A 13,066-nucleotide genomic window follows, 5' to 3' on the forward strand; every position below is an offset into this window, starting at 1 on the left:
GCCAGGGAAGGCTAGGGGGAAGAGGGGCCTGCGTCCTGACTTCTTACTCTTGGAATGTGGGGAAAGAGGGCCACAGGGACAGAAGGCCAGCATGGGTATGGGGAAAATGGGGACAAGACAGATTAGGACAGGTGTGGGCTCTCTGGAGGCAACACTGCCACACAGATGAGGGGCCCCTCGGGGGAGGACAGGCAGAGACAACATCTGAGATGGGCAAGTGCAGATATAAGGACACTCAGGACCCAAGAGGTAGGAACAGATGTGGATATCTGGGACATGTCAGGAGGGATGTGGGGGTGGGGGTGGTGCCTGGGACAGGCTGGTACCTGCTGGTACCAAGCTCAGGATGAATGAGATGTGGGGTTGCCTAAAGTGGGACTAGCTGAGGCAGATGTGGGATGCTTGGACTAGCCTGGGCTAGACGGGGAATGATGGGGAATAGGCTAGAACAGGCCTGCTCGGGGTGGGACGGCCCCAGTAGACCTGGGGATACTCGGCAGAGGACAGGATGAGACCAGTGATCACCTAGGATGGGGCACGGCGGCTGCAAGGACATTTGGAAGAAACACAGGCATGACTCCTGAGGATGCCCAGGACAAAACAAGCTGGCACAGATGGAAAGACACTCCGGACAGGTGACAGAGACTGAAAAGCCTGGGACAGCTGTGGGAACGTCCAAGGCAGGCTCAGCAGCTAGGGCGAGCCTGGCTCCGGTCCGGACAATGGCTCAGACCAGAAGCGGGGGGCGGGGGTGGGGGATGTTTGAACAACGCCGGGGTGCTGACCTTCCAGGGCACTGGTGAGGACGCTCACTGCACTGAGGGCTCGCTGCCGCTCTCCTGGCTCCTCGAAGCCGTCCACACATGGAGCCTGGGGCGTCAGCGTCTGGGGCCTGCCTGGCTCCTCCGATGGTGTGGTCTGGGTGTAACCAGGAGATGTGCGTCAGCCTGGGGATGGATGGGGGTCCACCTGGACCTGGGTTGCCCCAGACTCAGGCTGGGGAGGTCCCAGGGGGCCACCATAGGGGTCTTGACGTGACACGGGGCACTGGGCTTCTCTGCTCCCAGCTCCCTCCAAGATAACACTTCCCCTCTCGCCAATCATTATCTCCTTCGTTTTCTTTTCCTGTGCCATCTCTCATTAGTGGTGATTCCTGGGCGGGAAATGACATGTACTGAGTTCTTTAACCAGATGCTGTCATACATTAGTACATATGCAAACGATCTGGGAGTCTTAAATGATCCCAAGCTCCCTAGAGTCATGAGCATACAGAAGCTGGAAAAAAAAAAAAACGCATCATGCTCTAAGGTGACGTTAATGGAAGCCTATGTAAAGCACGATGCTTTGACATAGCTGGTCGGAGCTTTTGTGGAGGTAACTTAGCTATATCTACTAAGAAAATTTTCAATTGGCTCTGAGTTCCTTGCCTAATAATCGAACTTCATAAATAATTATACACGTGCAACCAAAAATATGCATGCAACGCCGCTCGCCGCAGCATTGTCCCTAACACCATCAAAACAAAACAACTGATCAATAGGAAGAATATTAAAATCAGTTACGGATACAGCCCAACTCTGGACTCTGACACAGACAGTAAGGAGAGCAAGGCTGCTGCACGTGTGTTCCCATGGGAGCACTTCCAGGACAGTTTGATGAGAAAACAGGAAAAAGATCTGGAAGATACCACACTAAATTGTTAAAGTGGCTCTATCCGGGGAGTGGGACTGGGTGGGGAGGGCAGGGACTTTGACTTCTGCACTGTTAGATTTGTTTTCAACAAGCTTGCACCAATTTTGTAAGTAAAAGAACCAGGCCTGTGAATGGAGATGGCGTGTGTCCTGATGAAAAAAGGGGCAAAACATACATTCCCTGGGCTTACTCAGAGCCTCCCACAGAACCAAGCGGGGCCCACAGAGGCTCAGTGTCGGCATGGCCAGGCGTGGCCGCAGTCTGTGAGCCCAGGGTAGGGCTGATGAAGGCACTGGGCTCTTCAGCGTGCAAGAGTGAGGCACTATAATCTCTGTGGGTCAGAGGGAAGATGGGCCTAGGCAACGCAGGGTGGGAGGGTCAGGGCCTGGGGTGGGGTAATAAACTGCTCTGGGCTCAAGTTAAGGTCAGCTTTTGTGATCCGTGGAATTGCCCTAAAGTGTTGCCTAGGGAGGTAGTGAGCTCCCAGTCATGGAAGTTTTCAGGCAGAGGCGCCTGAGAGGGTTGACATAGCTGGTGGAACAGTAGTACCCTGGGTCCAGTGCACCCACAAATCAGGCCAGCTTCTCACAAACATGTCTCAAATTTTCCCAACTTCTCTACCATCTGTGATTCAGCAATTTTCCTCTTTCCTCTCCCACTGTGACGGAAGCAAAATCCCCTGTCCTGTTGGTGACACGCTTGTTTTTGGCCAAGGGAATGTCAGTGGACATGTGTGAACAGAAGCTTTACCTGTCACTGTGCCATTCACCTTGCTCTTGTGTGCCAGTAATCCGCCAGGAAAAGAGCTGCCCCAAGTAGCTGCCACCCTTTCAGCTCAGGACAAACACAAGGGGAGCATCCCTGAGCCTAACCTATACTATGGAGCCAGGCCATGTGCAGTCCGAGGCACAGCTGCCTGGCCAAGATCAACCTGCTGCTGCTGCTGCTAAGTCGCTTCAGTCGTGTCCGACTCTGTGCGACCCCATAGACGGCAGCCCACCAGGCTCCCTCGTCCCTGGGATTCTCCAGGCAAGAACACTGGAGTGGGTTGCCATTTCCTTCTCCAAGGCATGAAAGTGAAAAGTGAAAGTGAAGTCGCTCAGTTGTGTCCGACTCTTAGCGACCCCATGGACTGCAGCCCACCAGGGTTCTCCATCCATGGGATTTTCCAGGCAAGAGTACTGGAGCTGGGTGCCATTGCCTTCTCTGAAGATCAACCTAGACCAGGCAAACCATGGTCAACCTGCAGAGAAGTGAGTGTGATTTCTCACTTGTTGTTAGCCATTGACTTTGGGGGGAGTTTGTTACGCAGCAGTATTATGGAAATGACTAATATACTGTTCTCGTGCATGCTATCACCATCTCTTTCCCCAAAATACTACAACAGCCTCCTAACTGGCCTCTTGTCTCTCTATGCTCTACACAGCTGAAAAAGATACCCTTAAAAAGTAAATCAGTTCATGAGAATCCTTTGAATAACAACTCTCCCCCATCTTATCTATAGCAAATCAAACTTCTCTATAGCTTACAAGGCCCTGCACAGTCTAGACCCTAACTGCTCCAACTCATTTTATATTCCTTTCTGTTTCCACCACACCCAGCCCTGCCCAGCCCTCTCATCCCTTAAACATGTTAAGCTTATTTCCTTCAATGCCTTTACACTTTCCGTTCCCTCTGCCTAAAACACTATTCTTCGACATATGTGTGGCTGGCTCCCTAAAATCTTCTACTGGTCAATTTTAATGTTACCTTTATGGGGAGGACTTCCCTGTGTATTCTAACCAATAGCTCCCCATTCCCAGCCCTCCCCCTAGCAACTTTCTATCACATGACCCTTACTGGTCCCTAGAAATATTGATCAGTTTACTGTCCTCTTGACTATGATGCCAACTCCATGAGGTCAGAGCTCTTGTCTGTTCTGTTCATGTCCTTGGTGCCTTAAACACTGGCTGGCACTTGACACAGAGGGCTGGTCCTGGGTAGCTGTTGGATGGATGGATAAACACGTGGCTGCCAGGGGCCTGGGTTAAATTCTAGCTCTGTCCTTAAGATGACTGTGGGGGTGCGGGAGGGAGGAAGGAGAAGAATCTGTTCAAGGTGCCTCTAACACCCCCTCTGCCTTTGGGGCCAGGCACATATTCAGATACCAAGCAAAGCAAACCTTCACCCTCTGCTCCCAATTAAAGCCAGCTGTCGGTTGGGTCAGCTCTCTCCCTGTTGATGAAGCACCCACTATATGCCTGACACTGTGCCTTTTTTTTCAGACTAGAACTGGGGAGGAGTGTCACCAGGGGCCCCGCAGACACAGGGAAGGGCTCCTCAGGGGACTACAGCCTGCTAATCTCTTTAACTTTTCAAATAACCCCCTCGGCCTGCTAATCCCTTTAAGGTTACAAATGGGCCCCACAGAAGTGAGAATGGGTGAAGTCAGAGTTCCTGGTAATGAAGTGTTTGAACTTGGATTCCTCCCGACATGTGCAGTACAATGAGATGATTTTCTCCCTAATGAGATTAGGAAATTCTATTAGCGCTCCAGCTGCTGACCTGATTCCACAAGGCTGAGGCTCCAGGGCTGGACCTGCGGCCCTGGAAATCTGTGTTCCTGGGAAGTCGGACGCCCCACCCTCCAGGTGACGGCCAGGGGCCTCCCCAGCCCCACCCAGAAGCTACGGTCTCCCCCAGTGTGGTCGCAGGACCGTCTCCTTGACTGCCCACTGCAGAGCAGTGTGGGGGCCCCAGGCGTTCTGGGGGTGCTCCTGGAGCTGTCACTCCTTCTCGCTCTCTGATAACAATAACAGCTAATAATAATGATTCCCGGAACATGAGGCGAGTGCTGGACTAAGCACCAGACAGGTTCTAACTCTTTCAGTCCTTACCACAACTTTTTTTTTTTTTTTTCCTGCTCTATGATTCCATTTATATAACATACAAAGAACAGGCCAAATGAAATTCTGGTGTTAGACGTTGGGATAATGGTTAACTTTGGGTGGGAAGGTGGGAGGAAACTGGGAAGAGGGATGCTGGGGAGCATCTGAGGTGCTGGAGAAAATTTTATTTCTTCATCGGATGGTACATGCTTGGCTCATGACAACCTGCTGATGTGGATATTAATTTTATTTCTACTCAACAGGTGACGGGGCTTCCCTTGTAGCTCAGTCAGTAAAGAATCTGCCTGAAATGCAGGAGAGCCCGGTTTGATTCCCAGGTTGGGAAGATCCCCTGGAGAAGGAAATGGCAACCCACTCCAGTATTATTGCCTGGAGAATCCCATGGACAGAGGAGCCTGGCGGGCTATAGCCCATGGGGTCGCAAGAGTTGGACACGACTTAGCGACTAAACCACCACCACCAGCAGGTGGGGACACGGAGGCACAGGGAAGTTTGTTAACCCGCGCAAAGTCCCACAGCTGCAGCACCTATCTGAGCTGGAGCAACGGTCTCTCTCTTCGGCCTGCCTCCACCTTCCTGCTCAGGTTTCCCTGTCTGGTTCCTCTTCCTCAGAAAGTCTGCCCTTCTCTACCTCCTGCTGGCCTCAGGGTCTGAGCCGCACGTTTGCCCTTTTCCCGGGTGGGCTGCTCCGAGGCCTTTGCTGGGGGGCAGCGGTCAGCAAGGGCACTCGATGACTGGCTGGGCGGTCACCAGCCTGTCATGGGATCGGCTGACTGAGTGATCAAAGCTCTGACCAGCCTCTCACTATCTGGCACCTCCGTCCCCGTCACCTTTCTGACAGTCGCTCCAACACCTCTCCCCTTTACTCCCTGGTTTCCAGCACCCTGCCCTCATGGCGTGTCCTCCCGTATGGGAGGCATGCTTCTGCCTCAGGGCCTTGGCACTTGCTGTTCTTTGGGCCTAGAACATGCGTCCCCCAGATGATGCAAAGACAGTCCGTTTCTACGTCGTTATCACCACATCAACTACGTGTGCCTGTCCTGAGCACTTTATGCATATTAGCCCTTCATCCTGACGTCGACCCTGAGGTGGGTATTTTATTTATTTTTGGCCAAACCGTGCAGCATGAGGACCTTAGTCCCCGGGCAGGAGTCAAACTCATTCCCCCTGCAACGGAAGCCTGCAGTCTTAACCACTGGACCACCAGGGAAGCCCCTGAGGTGGCTGTTTTAAATCCATTTTACAGACAAGAGATCTGAGGCGCAGAGAAAGAAAAGAACTTGCTCACAGCCATCCAGCTGGTAAGCGATGAGGCGAGATTCAAATCCAGTTTGTCTCTAGAATCTGAGTGCTAACCTGTCTGCCATAACACCCCCTCCACTTGCCTCCTCCAAGTTGTTGTTTTAATACCCTGCAGTACGGAGGTTTCCCTTTCTCTCTTTCCTACTTTTGTTCTTCCATAATACTTAGAGTTTGGGCTGGTATTGCCTGACATTTACCGGTTTGTAAAGTGCTGAAATACTTCAAACTTGATGAGGTTCTTGTTGCCCAGAACCTCGGAAAGGTCCCCTTGCCGCTCTGGCCCTTCCCCAGATTGTCCAGGATCCACAGCCGCCCCGGGCCCACGCCGGGCACACACAGGGCCTCCGGAGCACCGTTCCTATGCCGCTGCAGCGTCTAAATGTTCAACTCTCATCCCTGTTTATCACCATTATATGCATATATTCGTTCGGTCATTGTTTAGTCGCTAAGTCCTGTCTGACTCTTTCACGACCCCAAGGACTGCAGCCCACCAGGCTCCTCTGTCCATGGGATTGTCCAGGCAAGAATACTGGAGTGGGTTGCCATTTCCTCCTCCAAGGGATCTTCCCGACCCAGGGATCAAACCCAGGTCTCCTGCTTTGGCAGGCAGATTCTTTACCACTGAACCATCAGGGAAGCCCTGACATGCATATATACATATTTTTTTCTTCTTCTTTTTCTTTCTTGATTTGTGTCTGTCTGGAAAGTCTAGGAAGGAGAGATTTTTTTTTGGTAGGCTTATTTATCCCCAAGCCAAGCACACAGTGGGTGGTCAGTAAATACTTGGCAAGTAGTTTTAGACCTGGCTGTGGTGAGCAGCCTGGGAGATGGGATGTGCCTGGTGCTGCGTCGTGGGGCGGGCTCACCGTGTCCGGGGGGCGCTCCAGCTTCATAGGGTGGAGGAGGTGGCTCCCTGGGGAGGCGGCCTCGGGGTCGCCCGCCCCCAGCAAGGAGACCACCCCGTTACAGTCCACAGTGCTGTTCCTTTTGCCGTTGACTGCGAGGCCGGGAGTTGAGGTTCCAGGACTGGGCTGCCCCTGGGTGCTAGGCCGCCGCAGGGGCCAAGGCACCAGCAGTGATGTGCGGTGGCTCTCACTGTCCCCGGCGGTGCTGTTTTCATCGTCGGCAAAATCTGTCTCGGAGCCCAGGTCCCGTCGGCGGAAGGTGAAAATGCTCCCGTGGCTGGAGCGCGGCTTCATGGAGGTCCTGCTGAGGCCATGGGTGATGCTGAAACGATTCTGAAGGCATGGAGAGAGGACATGACTGGGACAGCGTTTCACATGCCCCCGGCCTGTCACTCGTGGTATCGGCCCCGGCTCAACTCGGAGCACTGAGGGCTTCTGTCTGCCACATAGGAACTGAGTGGGCTGAACTAGGGGTGCTCCGAGGAGGGGTGCAGGACTACAGGCAACCCTGCATTTTCTGGGATCTCTGCTCACCTGAGGCCTGTGCTCCTGGGGCTCTGAGACTGAAGCTCACATGGGAAAGAAGCAGGCAGAAGGCTTCTGATGGTATAGACAGGCCTGGCCTGAGCAGGACCTCGGCAATCAGCCATGTCCCTTGCTCATCTGGGCATGTCTGTGAGCTCCTACCAATCCACATGATGGGGGTGCCCCCCAGCTCCAGTGCTGGGGACTTAGCTGAGGTTGGGGATATGCTAACACCCAAACCTACCCGATCCCTCTGCCCAGGGCTCCTCCACTCTAAGAGTGGCCACGGGAAACAGGAGGGAGTGGGAGGGGGCTCAAGGAACATTTTCCTTGGGGAGCAACCGTGGGGGCTCTGACAGCACCAGGCTTAGCACAATGGCTTTTGGATGCCAGATCCATCCTGAAAGGGGCAGAGCCGCAGCTGGGGGTTACCACTGCTCGGGGACCATCCTCCGAGTCGGACTTGGGGAACTTGTCGTCCCCACACTCCTCCGTCCCTGAAGACATTCGTTTTCTTCTCTTGCTCCTTCTCTCGTGGGTGGTTACTGGGGCCAATGGGGACATCTCCAAGGAGCTGCGGGACATGGTGTCCACGCCCCTGATGGCGAGCGCCTGAAAATGGAGGAAGAAGGGATGTCGTGGTCATGGAGACAGGGTTCAGACTCAGGCCAAGGTAGGCCAGGCAACTATCAGCACCTTGGTTTTCCCCAACAGTAAGTGCACCTGCCCACTCACCCCAAAAGGAGGGTGCTATGGAGAGGTGTGCACAGACAGACCCAGGATGTTTTGAGAGAGATCCAGATTCAGGGAGGAGGAGAGTAGTGGCCAAAGTGGGCAGCTCATGAAAGAGCAGAGTGTTGGGCAGGTTGCGACTGGGGGTGCTGATGAGCAGAAGTGACAGAACTAGAGGGCAGGGGATCTTCTAGAAGGTTTGGCTGGCCAAAATGGGTGCTGGAGGAGGTGGCGTAGGGCAGTTCGTGGATGTCCTTGGCTTGGCTTCTAAAAGGTTTGTTCTGCAGTTGGCTGCTGGCACCCATGTGTGGGACTCTGGGGACAGCCACAGCAGCATCACCAGTCCTCATCTGCTGAGTCTGAGCCTGAGCCTTCCTATCCCAACAGAAGGTATCCCTTGACCAGGATAAACTATGTCTGTGGACACAAGATTCTTTTTTACCCAGCATGCACTGGGCTCACAGTGACCGCTTCTAGCCAGGAGCCACCACCTTTATCCACCTGGCACCACTTCACCCGGAAGATACCATGGTCATAGGGAAGAGCTTTCCCCCAGCAGGCATCATCCTCACAAGGCCCACCTTTACTCAGCAGGCACCACTTATACCCACCTTATGAACAGGCTCTGTCTTTACTCAGCAGCTAACAAATTTTTATTCAGCAGATACCACGCTCACAGGAAATATCTCTACCCACCAGACACTTGCTTTATCCAGCAGGTACCAGCCTTACCCAGCATGTATCACTTTTAGCCACCAGCTGTACCCAACATGCATCATACCTCCAGACACTGGTACCAGCTTTCCCCAACATGCATCACGCCCCCAGATACCAGTATGACCCAGCAGGTGTCACGCTTGTAGGCACCCAGGGTCAGGTGAAGGCTTGGTCTGGAGGTTCCTTGGCTGCACTGCTCACTCACCTCCTGCTCTTTCTTGAGCAACTCCATGGCTTCCTGGAATCGCTTTTCCTTCTCCTCCGTCTCTGCAATGGTGGCTTGGTTTTGTTCCTCGTAGGCCATGGCGACCACAGCCAGGATCAAGTTCACCAAGTAGAAGGAGCCCAGGAAGATGACCAGCATGAAGAAGATCATGTAGATCTTCCCTGCAGACCTCAGGGTCTAGAGGAGCAAGGGGGCAGAGGTCATCTTCACTGGGGCTCCATACGGGTCATGTGTGCAAATTCCAAGCTGCCCAGCCTGGCTGTGCCAAGGGTTCAAACGGCCACAGCATGGGGGAGGCAGTGGAACATGTCCCGCCTATAGACAGAAGCATCTGAACCTACAGAGGGGGACCTACATGCATGGGGTGGGCCCCACTCGTGGGAGGAGGCAGAATGCTCCAGTTGACAGAGAGAGTGTTGCATCACATAGGGTGAACTAGCGTCCCACTCACAGAGCACAGAGTGTCTTATATAGAGGGCGGGGTCCTTGGTCACCAACAAAAGGCAAGTTTCTTTGCCTGCTGAGCCCCTCAGAGCCCTCTGCCCCGACTCTGTTCTGGCCAGTGGGGAAGCTGCTGGGGCCGCCTGAGGCTAGTCATTTGTGCAGCCTGGGCCCTGGTTCTGGGCCCTCCGCCCATCCTGGTGGCCTTGCGCCCCATGTACCTGCTGGTAGAGGCGCTCCCAGCAGTCCTGCGTCATCAGTCGGAAGAGTGCGAGGAAGGCCCAGGCGAAGGAGTCAAAGCTGGTGTAGCCATGGTCAGGGTTCTCGCCGGCCTTCAGGCACCTGTAGCCCTCGGGACATGTCCTGTGGCCAGACACACCGACTGTTCCACGCTGTGAGGGGTCCTCTGTCCCCGAGACTCTAGTTCCACACAGCGGGGTCGTGCCTTCCTGATTTTTCACGCTGTGCCTCCCACCCGGGACAGGCTTCTCCTTTTCTCTTCATCTGTCTGCTGCCAGGCCCAAATCCAGCTCCCTCTGTCCACACGACATGCCATCCCAGCTGGTGTCTGCATTGCCTCTCCCCTCCCAGAGGAAGTGTCCAGGGCCTGGCCCAGGTTTCTTCCCTGCCTGCCCACCCCAGGGGAGCTGGGCACAGGGCAGACACATGGGGGGAGCACGGAGGCTGAGCTGAATAGGACAGACCTGGGCAAAGGCCAGACCATGGGGTTGCGGGGTGACTCTGGGCTGGACAGGCTGGGGCCCGGCCATGTCTGGAGGGGACAGTTTCTTTCCCAAAAGGGAGCACTGGGCTGGAGCCATGAGTGGACAGAGGATGGGGACAAGGGAAACTTGGCAAGTAGGAGGGTGCAACCAAGGGGCCTCTGCGCCTTGCTAATGTGATAAACTAAGAAGAGAAGCCTTTCTCTTTGGCAACAAGAAGGGCTCTGGAACTCCGCAGTCAGACGTGCAGGCCTACTGCCCTCCAGAGCACTCCCCTCGGTGAGCCTGTGTGGCCCTGCGGAGCAGTTACCCTGCCCGAGGTGCAGGCGCACACAGGGCCCCGGATGGTGCACGTGGCACTCGGCATCTCTGGGAGCCACACCCTGCTTGCCCTGGAGGAGAGTCTAGGCTGCCAGGGGAGGCCAAACTTCCTCTTAACCTGATGGACAGTTCAAGACGGAGAAAGCGAAGACTGGAAAGGGAGGGTGCCACCCTGGGGGGCTTTGGGAAGGGAGTGGAGCCAGGGCTGGACTGGTGGGGGGCCCTGCAGTGCTTCCTGGGTCCTCTCTTCAGCATTCTGTCTGCCCTCCCTGCAGAGGTGAGCCTCCTTCTCTTTCTTTACCTCTCCCGGCTGTCTCCCTGTGGGGGTGGGGGGAATATTCCAGAGACCTGGCAGGGAAGAGAGCCAGGGAAAGGTCTTGCTGTCCCTGGCGTCAAGGGCATAAACAGAAAGCACTGGAAGGAGAGTCCCCTGGCTGAGTGAGGTGGCCCTGGGGGTGGGTGGTACGTACCCAGCGTCGGAGCTGTTCCCACACAGTAACACATCAGAGGTGCCATTCTTGAGTAGGTAATTTTCTGGAAGAGAAGCATCTGATAATGAGGGGCATGTGGGGTCCAGACTCCTGGGGTTTCCAACTTACATCCTGGGCGTGGGGAGGGGTATAGAGGCACCGCGGGGTGTCTTCCGTCTGCTTCTCTGCTCCGGCCCTGACCTCTGCCTTCTGTCTGGCTAGGTTTGAGGCAATGCTGGCTGCTTCTCTGGCCTTCTGCTTGCTCTTCCTCAGACAGTCAGCTGTCAGTGTCCCCAGTGGACTCAGGAAGTCCCCACAGGGAACTTCTACACCTGCTCCAATCACTCAGGGGCCAACCTCAGTCATGGGAGGCCACGAACTAGGAGGCAGGGGTCTGTTCAGACAGGGCTCGGGTTGGACCAGGTGAGACATGCGACACCAATCCCGTCGCCTCCACTCTGGGGCCATCTATCAGTCCCCCTCCTTCCCCACTAGCTGCCTCAGTCTCAGGCAGCAGGTTTCCACGACCAGCAGCATCAAGCACCAACTGGGAGCTGATTAGAAAAGCAACTTCCCAGAGATACTGACTCAGAAACTCGGGAGGTGGGGCCCAGCAGTCTGTGTTTCCTGGAACCTTCCAGGTGACCTTTGCACGCAGGAAAGTTTTGGAACTGCTGCTACACAGCCACAGCTGAATCACAGCAGATGCACTCACAGAGTTCCCATCTATTTCATTCTTCCACAGTGGACTGCTGGTGTAGGTCAGAGGCCTTGACTTCAGAATGGCCCCTGGGGCCCTTGTAGACGAGCATGTGGCCTTGTACCAGCCTCTACCATCAACCTTTGGTCCAGACTGATGGCTCTAGACAACGGGGGTGCTGGCCATCAGCCCGGATGGCAGAAGTGTAACTCACAGAGCAGTGGAAGAACCCGAGGGGCCCGCACGGCTTTGCGGCATCACAGAGCTTGTCCTGGGCTGCACGCGGATGGAATTAACATCCTGACAAGGATCACTGACCTCAAGTGACAAAGCCCATGCCAAGCAGATGGGGTCTCCACTCTGAGCCTGTTCCCTGACCCTTTCCCAAGGGAAACCCCTCCCTCTGCAGGCAGGCTGGTTTCTTCACCATTCCTGACCCTGCAAACATCGCAACTGCTGTTCTCCTATCGACCTCTCCATCCTCCTGCTCTTCAAGGGTCACCTCCCCGTACAGCCTGAGAACTCAGAACTCAGCCTGAGAACTCAGTGCTAAGACTGCTCCTCTCCTGTCCTCTCTCCCAGAGCCCCAGAGGGCAGGGGCGGGGATCCCTGACACCCAGCCAGGTCTCTAGAGGGGCGGGTAGGGCTTGGATGTCCCCAGAAGGAGGCTTGCATGGGAGATGCCCAGCCCTGGGTGGGAGATGCCCAGTTCTGGTGGGGGTGTCAGAACCCTGCCAGGGGGCCACAGAGCCAAGTTGGCACCTGGGTCATTGAGGTAGAGGTCCAGCGATCCCCAGATCAGGCCGTCGGCCTCCACGGAGCCGTTGGTGCTGTTGGTGCCGTTGAGCACCGTGAAGTTGCGGACGCACTTGTGCCTCAGGTTGCCCATGAAGAGCTGCAGGCCGATGAGGGCGAAGACGCTGAGGCAGAAGACCGTGAGGACCATCACGTCGGCCAGCTTCTTCACAGACTGGATCAGGGCCCCCACGATGGTCTTCAGGCCTGGGGGAGGTGAGGCGGAGCGTGGGGTCACCCGCGGCGCCACGTCCCCTGCCCCAGTGAGCAGGGCCCGGGCCTGAGGGGTGCTGGGGGGTGGGCGATCATGAGGTACGGGCAGGGGAGGGAGGCCTCTCTCGGGTCTTTCAGATCAAAGCTCCCCCCTTCCTCTGCTGCCGAGATTCTGTCCTGATCCCCTGCAGTGGGAGTCCAGCCTGGAGTGCCTCTGTGTATTTTCAGAGGGGCCTCGTTCTCTTTGCTCTCCCATAGCAAATACCTGATATAAGCATGGGAAGTGCTGTCTCCTTGAGGGAGAAAACACTCAAAGCCTGTCCCTCTCTCACTGGTCCCTCTAAACGCAGTCCCTGGGAAGGAGACAGAGGGCCAGGCCCATGCCAGGACAATGGAGGGCCTTGGCCTTGACCCTGA

At 55.3% G+C, this 13,066-nt stretch overlaps 1 protein-coding gene across 5 annotated transcripts in view; it reads right to left on the minus strand.

Annotated features, from left to right (window-relative positions):
• SCN5A (sodium voltage-gated channel alpha subunit 5) overlaps window positions 1-13,066 on the minus strand; it is a 105,194-nt gene that overhangs the window by 52,348 nt on the left and 39,780 nt on the right. For all 5 annotated transcript variants that reach the window (XM_069561497.1, XM_069561494.1, XM_069561496.1 and 2 more), the window contains exons 7-13: window positions 12,404-12,643; window positions 10,942-11,005; window positions 9,650-9,791; window positions 8,967-9,164; window positions 7,745-7,924; window positions 6,749-7,120; window positions 786-918 (exon numbers count right to left, since the gene is read on the minus strand). In XM_069561497.1, coding sequence (XP_069417598.1) covers window positions 786-918; window positions 6,749-7,120; window positions 7,745-7,924; window positions 8,967-9,164; window positions 9,650-9,791; window positions 10,942-11,005; window positions 12,404-12,643 — 1,329 coding nt within the window. The remainder of the gene's footprint in view (window positions 1-785; window positions 919-6,748; window positions 7,121-7,744; window positions 7,925-8,966; window positions 9,165-9,649; window positions 9,792-10,941; window positions 11,006-12,403; window positions 12,644-13,066) is intronic.

The sequence above is a fragment of the Ovis canadensis genome, chromosome 19 (assembly GCF_042477335.2).
Source record: "Ovis canadensis isolate MfBH-ARS-UI-01 breed Bighorn chromosome 19, ARS-UI_OviCan_v2, whole genome shotgun sequence".
Taxonomy (NCBI): domain Eukaryota; kingdom Metazoa; phylum Chordata; class Mammalia; order Artiodactyla; family Bovidae; genus Ovis; species Ovis canadensis.